At 42.7% G+C, this 11585-nt stretch overlaps 1 protein-coding gene across 2 annotated transcripts in view; it reads left to right on the top strand.

The window, feature by feature from the left end:
- Positions 1-1728: 1728 nt before the first annotated feature.
- The window catches only part of KIAA2012 (KIAA2012 ortholog), a 102687-nt gene continuing 92830 nt past the window's right edge, over positions 1729-11585 (top strand). For both annotated transcript variants that reach the window (XM_035007364.1, XM_035007363.1), the window contains exons 1-2: positions 1729-1812; positions 2999-3283. In XM_035007364.1, the coding sequence (XP_034863255.1) occupies positions 1729-1812; positions 2999-3283 (369 nt within the window). The remainder of the gene's footprint in view (positions 1813-2998; positions 3284-11585) is intronic.

Here is an 11585-nt window from a genome sequence, read left to right as displayed (position 1 = left end):
CTCTCTCATTCTCTCTGTCTCAAATAAATAAATAAAATCTTAAAAAAAACAAAAAAAGATCTATTTGAATCCTTGCTTTCATTTCTTTTGGATTATATACCCAGAAGTGGAATTGCTGGATCATACAGTATTCATTTTTTGAGGAACTGCCACACCGTTTTCCAAGTGGCTGCACTGTTTCACATTCCCAGCAATGGTGCACAAGGGTCCTAATTTCTTCGTGTCCTCACTAACACTTGGTATTTTGTTTTGTTTTGTTTTTTAGCAATAGCCATTCTAATGAGTACTGAAATGGCACCCACTGTGGTTTTGACTAAATTCAGTTTTGAACCTCTGCGTTCAATGCCTTAATTTTCCATGATAAACCAAATCTAATTATATAGCATGACCTGTATTTCTTCCTCCTGAGACTTGAACCTGCCTTCTGGGAAAGTCACCACCACGGAGGGAGATCTGAAAGGTAACTGGGCCTGTAGCCTGTTGTACTTCTTCCGGAAAGTCTGCAGGGGGCACTCTCACAAGGCTGCCATGGAGGTTCAGCTGACGATGTCAGGGCAGGTTGGTTTTCTAGGTCAAAGCAGGGTTCTAGATCACCAGCAAAAGGGTCCTTTGGTTTCCTGACTCTCTTTCCCCCCGTCCTGCCCTCATAGTGTCAACATCAAGGAGAACCAAGCAGTCCAGGCTATAGCCATGTTTCTCAAAGTGGGTGCTAATGGTATGTGGAGTGGGAAAATTCTGCATCATGCAGGACAGTCCTGCACACTGCAGACGACCATTTAGCATCCCAGGACCCTGCTTGCTAAATGCCAGTGGAGGTCCCCAGTCATTGTGACAACCAAAATGTCACCCTCCCCCAACATCTTCCAAGTACCCCCCCTCTGGAAATTGGGAGTTGCCCAAGTGAGATATGCAAAGGACCTGGAGATTCCCAGTATCTGCGCTCACCCATGCAAAGCAGCAGCTACCATAAAAGGCCTCATGTCCAGTTGAGGAGATGCTGGAGCTTGGCCAAGGAAAACGTCACAGGTTGCTTTAGGTGACCTAGACAACTCCTCCGAGTCTGCTAATGGTTAGCTGACAGTGAAAGGCTAGCATATCAAGAGAAAGGGGAAGACACTTTCTAAAAGCAAGATGAGTACTATGACAGAAAAAATACCCCAATATCACCCCCTAGTCCTGAGATCAGGACTTGAAATCTGAGCCTGGTCCCTTAAACGTCCATTTGACCTTCCCTCCCCACCCCACCCCCCCTTTTGTGAACACTGCCCTCAGCAGTCTCTGCCTTGCCTAGGCTGGTTTAAGAGACTTCACTTCCCTGTGCTGCCATAGCAACCAGGAAACAACCTTCCACTCACAATGAGAAGGATGGTGCAGTGGCCCAGATCTGTAGATGCACACAGCCCCGTAACAGAGCAACAGGACCAAGGGACAACAAGGGCGCAGGCGAAGAAGAGAGAGAGGTTGCCCAGAGAGTAGACAATCCAGAGCTTGAGGAGTCTGGGTTTGCGGTTTATTTTTTCTCCCGACAAAGACACACACTGTCTAAACTGTGTGGCTGGTTGTTATTAAGAAGCTGCTGTACGAAGGAAAAATGTATTTAATAAAAGGCCCAGTGTTTGTGGTCTTCTTGGGCTCACTGCTGAACTCAGGAAATCTTGAGGTGTGACCAGTTTTCAGCCTTCAAAACCACGATGAACTGCCCTTGAGAAGGGTGGTCAGAAGGGAAACATGTTCACGCTCTCTCTCCTGAGCCGGGGACATGGGAAGTTGGTCCAGAACAAACAGAAGCTAGAAGTCTATTTTGAACCAGAGGTGAGTCTTAGAGCTGAATATTTTGGGGGTGGGAGGAGAATGCTCTCAGAGCTGAATATTTTGGGAGAATATTTTGGGGCTGAGCCGTGCTTGCCTTGGTTTGGTTTGTTAGTGAGGTTGGGGGGTGGGGGTCGCTGGTAGACGTTCCCTCCTCCTTGGTAAAACTCAAGAAAATAAGGAAGTTTGCTTGCACGTTGATACTGCCCCTGGAACCCTCCTCCTTCCCCTCGCACGATGACTTACAGCCTCATTTGCTTTAGACTGAAGGAGATTCCAGACTGTTTAGAATTCAGATGGTTTGGTTCAAGACCAGAATTTCCACCTGGGATCTAGGCAAGTTGATGGCTGTTTGGTTTTTAGAAGTTTTGCTCTGTGGTTGAAACACTGTGTATGTTCATACCATTTCAATGGCTTCCTTGAACTTTCTGGAATTCAACCCAGAGGACTCATACTTAACATAGGCAAAAAATAAAAATAATTTTTTTTTTAAATCTCATTTTAGAAGATTTTAAAGAGGTGGCAAAATTCCCCTGTACTGGAATTTTATTTCACTGAATCCCCCCAGGAATAAGAAACCCAGTGGGGTTCTTTGAAAATGTTTGGATCACACAGAGATTGCCATTGTCATGGTAGCTTGTCGTGATATTTGACCTTTGCTATATTAAAAGACCTATAAAGTTTCAAAGGACCTCTGTGGCCAATGGCATTTACTTACTTAGAAGATATGCAACTACTTTATAGGGTCCGAAATAGCCAAATTAGGTAATGTTACATAGCATCTGGGATATGCACAGAAAGCCTTCCTGTGTACAGCTGAAGTGAGGGTTGGAATGAATGGTTTGCCCCTATTTAAACTGCCATCTAGTCCATAATTTCAAAGTTATTTGCTGCCCTTGATACTTACGACTACTTACTTGCATACCAGGACATTTTAACTAGCCTATTGAAGCCTCCAGGCTTGAATGGCTCTGCTGAAAGTTGTGTGGGGTAAAACCGAACCCTGCCTGAGGTTCTACTGATTCCGAGATGTGGAGAACAAAACCAGTTGCTCCGAAGAGTGCGTGTGTCCCGGGACAGCATGAAAACAATTCACAGAAAATCGGTCACTAAAAAACTGTCAAACACCTTGCACCAGGTCTGTTGCTATCAAGGGGCCATGGATTGAGGGGGTTTCTTTCCGTTGCAGGATTACTTGAACTGGAAGTCTCCAGAAGATTATGTCCTGGTCAGCAAACCGAAGGAGGAGGGCAGTGCCAGCCCGCACACCTGGAGCCTCTTTCTCCCCAAAACATTCAGTACTAGGAAGGGGGCCCTGATCCTCTACTCAGAAGGTTTAGCCTTATCAGCATGGACACCGGAGGAGAGGAGACAAGGCCCCCACTGCCCCAAAGGCCACAGGAAGAGGCCGGGTCTTGAACTGCGCACACTGCAGGACCTCAAAAAAGCCATCCTGGCGTACGGAAGGAGAGAGGTAGGCAGAGCAGTCCTGGGTTTGGGGAAGGCGCTGGCCTGCGTGTCTGGAAATCCAGTTGCAGCTTTGGTTTGGCTACACCGTCTCAGACCCCAGGGAAGGTATGGAACCCTAGGACCTCCGTTGCCTCATCTCTCAGATGGGCTTGTGCTCTGGGCCCTGGGGGCCTCACACAGTGGTCGCGGGGCTTAAATGAGATACTGTATGTGAAAGGGCTCTGAAAACATCAGGGGCAGAATTACCCTCATCTTGTATTTTCCTTTCCGTTAGAGTAACACAAAGTCCTTTTCAGCTTCAGACAGATCCAGGCCAGCAGACGTTTCATCAGAATCCTTGAAATCCTGTCTCATAGCCACAAGCATCATCCTCACACCTCTGATGTTTTTGGCTTTGTGGAAGGGAGAGGGAGAACATTTTAAATATTTACCTTGAGCCCTTCAGCATCTGCAGGAGAAGTCAATGAGTTTTTCCATTCTGAATTTAATCTTAAGGGAAAACCCCTGTGCTCATTTTTCTGATTCATACTTTCTAATGTCTTATGAGATGTCCACATGGCCCCTGATTGATGTAACTGCATGCATCAGCCCTTTGGCTGAGGCCATGAGAGAGTCTGGAAAGATGTGTCACTTTATACAACTCTAGGTTATAGATGCTGGGTTACTCCCTAGTTTATTTTTTTTTAAGATTTTATTTATTTATTTGAGAGAGAGCAGAGAGTGGGGAGGGAGGGGTAGAGGGGCAGAGGGAGAGGCCGACTCCCTGCTTAGCAGGGAGCCTGATGTGGGGCTCGATCCCAGGACCCCGAGATCATGACCTGAGCCGAAGGCAGACGTTTAACCAACTGAGCCACCCAGGCACCCCGACTGCTCCCGAGTTTACTGCTGGCTTCTCATTTCCCACAGGCTAAAGTCATTAGCTTCTTATGCCAGGCCCTTCAGGCAGACTTTCTTTTCTAAAGCTAGCAGCATCTGCCAGTCGTTCTTACCACCACCTTAACTATGAACCCCTCAAGACCCCACCCATGTGAATAGCTCAGTGTTCCCCACACATTCTGTGCCCTTTTCTGACTATGATTTGCATCTGCTTCTATGCTCCTGCTTACACTTCAAAGCTCCTGCTGACCCTTCAAAATACGACTCAGATGTCATTTCCTCAGTGAAGCTTTCTCCCATTTCTCTAGGCAAAGATATCCCATTGCTCTCTCCTCTGTGAACATTCCCATAGCATCATGCATTGCAATGTATCTCTTTATCCATCTGTTACCATCTCCTTGAGGGCAGGGACCATGTCTAAATCATTTCCAGAAAACAGTGACTACCCACAAATGTTGGTGGAATGAATAAATCGATCCTGTAGGGCATTTTCAGTGTTTCTTACATCATCTTCCAATATCATTGTTGGGCAACTTATCACCTACCCCACCCTAGACAGAGTTTCCAAAAGGAAAGATTCCTGTCCCCTTTTCCTTCTTTCAAAATACAGAGAAGCTTTTTTTTTTTTTTTTTTAAGATTTTATTTATTTGAGAGAGAGAAAGCAGCAGAGGGAGAGGGAGAAGCAGGCTCCCCGCGGAGCAGGGAGCCTGATGCGGGGCTCGATCCCAGGACCCTGGGATCATGACCTGAGCCAAAGGCAGACACTTAACTGCCTGAGCCCCCCAGGCATCCCCAAAATACAGAGAAGCTTAATGATGTGACCAAATGCCCATTGTCCTTTGTCTTAAAATCATAAATTTGGGGGTGAAAGGAAACCAATTATTGTGGAAATCTTACTATTATTTTATAGCCCTTATTTTATTTAATCTTCACAGTGACCCAGTGACATATGGTTTTTCTTCCCCCCTTTCATAAATGAGAAAACTGAGGCTCAGAAGAGTTAAGTGACCTGGCCAATGTCTCAGAGCTAGTAAGTGACAGAGCCAGAATTCCAGCCCGGAATTGCCTGCCTCTCTAGGGCAGCATGCTTTGTACTTTGCCCTATTGTCTGTGAACTTGGAAGGGCCCCCAGATGTCATTGTGCCAGGCCTTGGCCTATTTGTCCTCAAATCCATTCCTCACCTTTACTTTACTCTGCTCTGCACAAAAGTGGGGTTGACCACAGGCTATATATAATTCCACAAACATCTGTGTCTACTAGCTTCTAATTGAATTTGCTAGTGGAAGACACTGGAAGGAGACAGGAAAAAGAGGAGAGAAAAAGGCCAAGGTATTTCTCCCCTTCCATTCCATCTGTAGGTGTTGAGAAACACCTGCATCACCTCTGTGGTCCAGCTCCCGACAGACAGGCCCAGTGTGGCTCCTCACCAGGTTCCTCCAGCTGAGCCCACCTGCTCCTCCCTCTGTCCTTGAGCCCAGGGATGGTGCTGGCTTTTTGATTACTAATCTCAGCGTTGCCTCGCCGTCTTCCTGGCTTCTGAGCTCTCTAATCACCTGTGCAACCAATGCCCTGATTTAAATTTTTGCTGTGTTTAAGTACTTAGAGTGGTTTCTGTTTTCCTAATTAAACACTGCTATGTAGGCTAACTTCCTGTCAAGAGTAAGAATCCCTTCCACAGCTTTCAGACTCTTGACTATTTCAGGCAGCAGGGATATTTTTACTTTATAAAGTAGAAGAGTCTATTTGGGGATGGCTACCTCTTGGGTTAGACTTGAGCTCACTGAAAAGAGGGTAAGTTCCTGTCCTCCCCTGGTACCCACCTACCAGATTTATAACGCACACCTGTAACAAAACAGAATATGTCATCTACCCCCGAGTGGGTAGAAGGGAAATTGTGTGAAGAAATCAGAAATGAAAGAAAAGAATAGTTACAGGCAGAAATTTACGATTGGAGGACATTGTAGGTTGAAATAGGAGGAGCAATTTGAAGGGATTTGGGATTAAAGAAAAGGAACAGCTCAGAAGAGGAGAGCTTTATAAACTACAGACCACCATCTGATTATGAAAACCACAGACTGGCAAGAAGCTTTTTACATCATAATATCCGGTGCTGAGAAGGCTGTGGGGAAATGAGCTGTCTCATACGTTAGGAGCACACATTCACATGACTTTTCGGGAGGGCATTTTGGCAAAAGCCTATAAAGAGCTAATACTCTGATTCGGCATTCTACTTTTAGGAATTTGCCTTAGGAAATAATCAGAGATGTGCCCAATAATTTACACCCAAGAATGTTTACTACAGGTTATTTATTACTATACAAAACATTGAAAATAATAAATGTCCAACAATGAAACATTGATTAAATAAATTATAGTACAGTCATATAATGGGTTTGGAGTCAGGCAATAAAGTCATGTATTAGTCATGAATAACGTGAGAAAATATCCACAGTATATTCTTAGGACAGATTACAATGTAATATTCATCTAATAAAAATACTGAAGTTCATTAACATTTTTTTAGTATTTACTATGTTCCTGCTACCTTTTTAAGTACTCTCTGTGTATAACTCATGTATGCTTCCTATCAGCTCTGAGGGTGTACTGTTATTAACCCATTTTAGAGGTGAGGAAATTGAAGCACAGAGCGCTTGAGTCATTCACTCAAGACTATACAGCCATCTAGGGGCGCCTGGGTGGCTCAGTTGGTTAAGCGACTGCCTTCGGCTCAGGTCGTGATCCCGGAGTCCCGGGATCGAGTCCCGCATCAGGCTCCCTGCTCGGCGGGGAGTCTGCTTCTCCCTCTGACCCTTCCACCTCTCATGTGCTCTCTGTCTCTCTCATTCTCTCTCTCTCAAATAAATAAATAAAAGATCTTTAAAAAAAAAAAAAAAAGATTATACAGCCATGTAGATGATCACCCCAGAATTCGAGACTAGGCAGTACAGAAAACATCGCCCCTCTAATGCGATCCCAATTTTCAAAAATTAGTTATACAAGCAGAAGGATGCACATCAACATTTAACCATGGGTGGTGGAATTAAAAGTCATATTTTTATTTATACATACCTTTTTACCAAACATTATTTTTTTTAAGTCATGGAATTTTAAAAATAAAATAAAAATCTATGGGGAATCTCTCATCTTTATATGGATTCCCTGTATATATGTAATTCAATTAGATTTCCTCCTGTTAAAAATAAACATTTTTAGGGCGCCTGGGTGGCTCAGTTGGTTAAGCGACTGCTTTCGGCTCAGGTCATGATCCCGGAGTCCTGGGATCGAGTCCCACATCGGGCCCCCAGCTCGGTGGGGAGCCTGCTTCTCCCTCTGACCCTATCCCCTCTCATGCTGTTTCTCTCGCTCGCTCTCTCTCTCTCAAATAAATAAATAAATAAAATCTTTAAAAAATAAAATAAAATAGGGCGCCTGGGTGACTCAGTTGGTTGAGCGACTGCCTTCGGCTCAGGTCATGATCCTGGAGTCCCTGGATCGAGTCCCACATCGGGCTCCCTGCTCGGCAGGGAGTCTGCTTCTCCCTCTGACCCTCTTCCCTCTCATGCTCTCTGTATCTCATTCTCTCTGTCTCAAATAAATAAATAAAATCTTTAAAAAAAAAATAAAATAAAAAATAAAATAAAATAAAATAAAATAAACATTTTTAAAAGTAAAAATCTATTGAAAAATAAAAATCTATTCCTTTGAAGGAAGTAAACAGTGGCAGAGAGAGTGTGGTTAAACCTAAGGAGCCAGGTGAGGTCAGGTAGGGAAATGAAATAGAAACAGTGCTGTAAATTAGGCCTACCAATAACCACATCATCTATGTCTCAGGGTCAGTATTTCGTTGTCCAAATAGTATATAGTTCATGTGTTAAAAACACCACACTCAAAGTAAAAGAACCAAATTGGGCAGGAGGGAATGGGAGATAGTTAACAGACAGAGTAGTGCTACTTACAGAAGGATCTCTACTGGCTAAACTGTGAATCAGGAAACCAGCAAAATTCCAGCTCATTCAGACCTGTGATGCTAGAGGCCATCACAGGGAGGTGCAATTAAATTTTTCAACCATCTCACGTTATTTCCACTTCCATACGTGGGTATAATGACATGCATGTGGCAGTATGTCTGGGTTTTATAGCTCAACATATACTTACCCTTTAACTTTCTTGATGGCCCAACTCCCAACGAGCAAAGATAAGTGTTAAGTCAAGAGATTAGATGGCAGAGTTCTCACAATTGTAGATACATACAATATGTTGCTTTTTTTTTTTAAAGGAGAAAATATTGTTAAAACATTCCCAAAGCAGTAACCATTTTTCCTGAGGGCTTTAATTCATTCGGCTTCCCATTATTTAGACATCAAATAGCTATAAAACCTAAATAACCATAATTTGGGATAGTATCTAAATGATAGTCATAATGATTCTCTTGAAACATGGCAGAATCTTCAAGTACTTCTCAAATCATCAGAAATATGCAATAATTTTCACATTGTTTTAGTATTTCCTATTCTTTTTTAAAAATATATTTTAGGGGGCTCCTGGGTGGCTCAGTCGTTAAGCATCTGCCTTCAGCTCAGGTCATGATCCTTGGGTCCTAGGATCCAGCCCCACATCGGGCTCCCTGTTCCATGGGAAGCCTGCTTCTCCCTCTCCCACTCCCCCTGCTTGTGTTCTCTCTCTCACTGTCTCTCTCTCTCTGTCAAATAAATAAATAAAATGTTTAAAAATATATATATATATTTTTTTAGTTTTATTTGGTTACAAAGAGTGTGGGGGTTTCTGAGTTTTGTTTTGCTTTTTTTTTAAGTGATCTCTACGCCCAGCATGGGGCTTGAACTCATAACCAGGAGATCAAGAGTTGCATGCTCTACGGATTGAGTCAGCCAGGTGCCCTAGTATTTTTTTTATTTTTTTTAAGTTATTTATTTATTTATGTGTTCACTGGAGGGGAGGGAGGAGCAGAGGGAAAGGGAGAGGAGAAGAAGACTCCTTGCTAAACATGGAGTCCGATGCAGGGCTCAATCCCACAACCTTGAGATCATGACCTGAGTCAAAACCAAGAGTCGGCCACTTAACCAAATAAGCCACCCAGGTGCCCCTCTTTTTCTTATATTTTTAGAATTTTGTAAATCTGGTGATATTTTTAAGTGTCCAACAATAGAACATTGCTTAAATAGTATATTAAAAATAATTTGGGGGCACCTGGGTGGCTCATTTGGTTAAGCATCTACCTTTGGCTCAGATCATGATCCCAGGTCCTGGGATCGAGTCCCGCACCAGGCTCCTTGCTCAGCGGGAAGTCTGCTTCTCCCTCTGCTCCTCCCCACACTCGTGCTCGCTCGCTCTCTCTCTCTCTCTCTCGTGTGCGCAAAAATAAATAAATAAAATCTTTTAAAAAAAAAATAAATAAATAAAAATAATTTGTTTCAAAAATTCAATTCACAGAGCATCCCATTTCCCGGTCCCATTGAGGGATAAATAGGATTTAGATTACCATAGTTGATTTCAACCAAGGTTGTATTGCTCCTGACATCTCCCTTATAAATGTGGCTGCATTTAAGGGTAATATCAACCTTGTTCCACTGAATATATCCCTACACATTCTACACTGCCTAATACTCAAGACTCAAGGTTCTTAACTCTTTATTTAATGTTTTCAGCCAAAGTCCAAACCATGAATTTACCTTCAGGCTACTATTTTATCAAGTAATATTGTGAGAAATATGCTTTTTGAATGAAGTTTATTTTCCTGTCCTGAACATAATGATTCATCATACAAAATAGAAAAATACAGAGGGGCGCCTGGGTGGCTCAGTTGGTTAAGCGACTGCCTTCGGCTCAGGTCATGATCCTGGAGTCCCGGGATCGAGTCCCACATCGGGCTCCCTGCTCGGCGGGGAGTCTGCTTCTCCCTCTGACCCTCCCCCCTCTCATGCACTCGCGCTCTCTCTCATTCTCTCTCTCTCAAATAAATAAATAAAATCTTTTAAAAAAAAAGGAAAAAAAAGAAAAATACAGAAAAGTAGGCAGAATAATAAATTATTTTTTGAGCTAAAGATCAGGAGGAAGAAGTTCCCTTTGCAACAACCTGCTACTTTTGTGATGGTGTTCCTAAGAAGTGCTCAGTGCTGATGGCTATCAACAAAGCATCAAGTAGGCACCAAAGCAGTGAAAGGTTAACAGAGTGACTTGACTGTACTCTTTGTGCCAACTGTCCTCCATTTGAGCAGCTCCTGAGCAGTTGTACTTAGAGCCTTTAATAAAGCTAGAAGTAGGAAAGATCAAGAGTGAATCATGGTTCAACCGTGACAATGAGGTCAAAGTATTGTCAATAATAGCTAGCACTTATTGAGTGCTTAGTGTATGCCTGGCATTTTATCTATATAACCTCACTCAATTTGCACAGGTTTATGAGCTGGGTGTTAGCTTTACCCCCCATTTTGTAGGAGGAAACACTGGGGCTTGAAGTTAATTAACTTGCCCAAAGTTACACATCTAAGGGGTGGAGCTGGGATTAGAAGCCAGACAACTGATTCCAAAGCCCCACTCCTAATGCCTACAGGGCCTGATTTTGAAGATTCCACACACTCCAGAGAAAAGAAACATCCCTCTTGCTTTAACGGCATTTTTTGAAAAGGGACCTGGGTCTTCCAAAACATCCCTTAAAACCATTTATAATTCTAGGAAAGCAAATCAGATTTTCATCAAAATCTATCTGAGTTATAGGTAATATGTTCATAGTTAGCCATATATAAGATCCATTAGACTTCTGTTTTTCTAGGCTTTATGTATTTCATCCATTGGTTCCCTTGTATAACCAACAGATAGAATATTTATAATAATGGCTCACATTTATGTAACACTATTACATCCATCACTATTATAAGCATTTATACTTATTTCATTTAATCCTCACAACAACTTTATAAGGTGTGTTGTAAAATTTATAACAACTTTAAAAATATATTAAAAATATATGCATATATAACATATAACAACTTTATAAGTGTGACATAAAATTTACCACTTAAATTAATTTTAAATATACAGTTCAATGGCAGTAAGTACATGCACATTGTTGTACAATGATTACCACCATCCATCTCCAGAACTCTTTTCTTAAGTTTTTATTTTATTTATTCTTTTTAAAAGATTTATTTATTTATTTGAGAGAGAGAGCACATGCATGAGCTGGGGGAGGGGCAGAGGGAGAGGGAGAGAGAGAGCATCTCCAGCAGACCCCCGCTGAGCGCAGAGCCAGACAGACACAGATGCGGAGCTCAATCTCATGACCCTGAGATCATGACCTGAGCCAAAAATCTAGAGTCATACATTTAACCGACTGAGCCCCCCCAGGCACCCCCTTAAGATTTTATTTTTAAGTAATCTCTACACTCAACATGGGGCTTGAACTTATAACCCTGA

Source organism: Mirounga leonina, unplaced genomic scaffold, assembly GCF_011800145.1.
Source record: "Mirounga leonina isolate KUSES-001 unplaced genomic scaffold, KU_Mleo_1.0 Mir_151, whole genome shotgun sequence".
Classification (NCBI taxonomy): domain Eukaryota; kingdom Metazoa; phylum Chordata; class Mammalia; order Carnivora; family Phocidae; genus Mirounga; species Mirounga leonina.
Note: the sequence above shows the minus strand (reverse complement) of the source record. Positions and strands in the feature narration are given on the sequence as shown.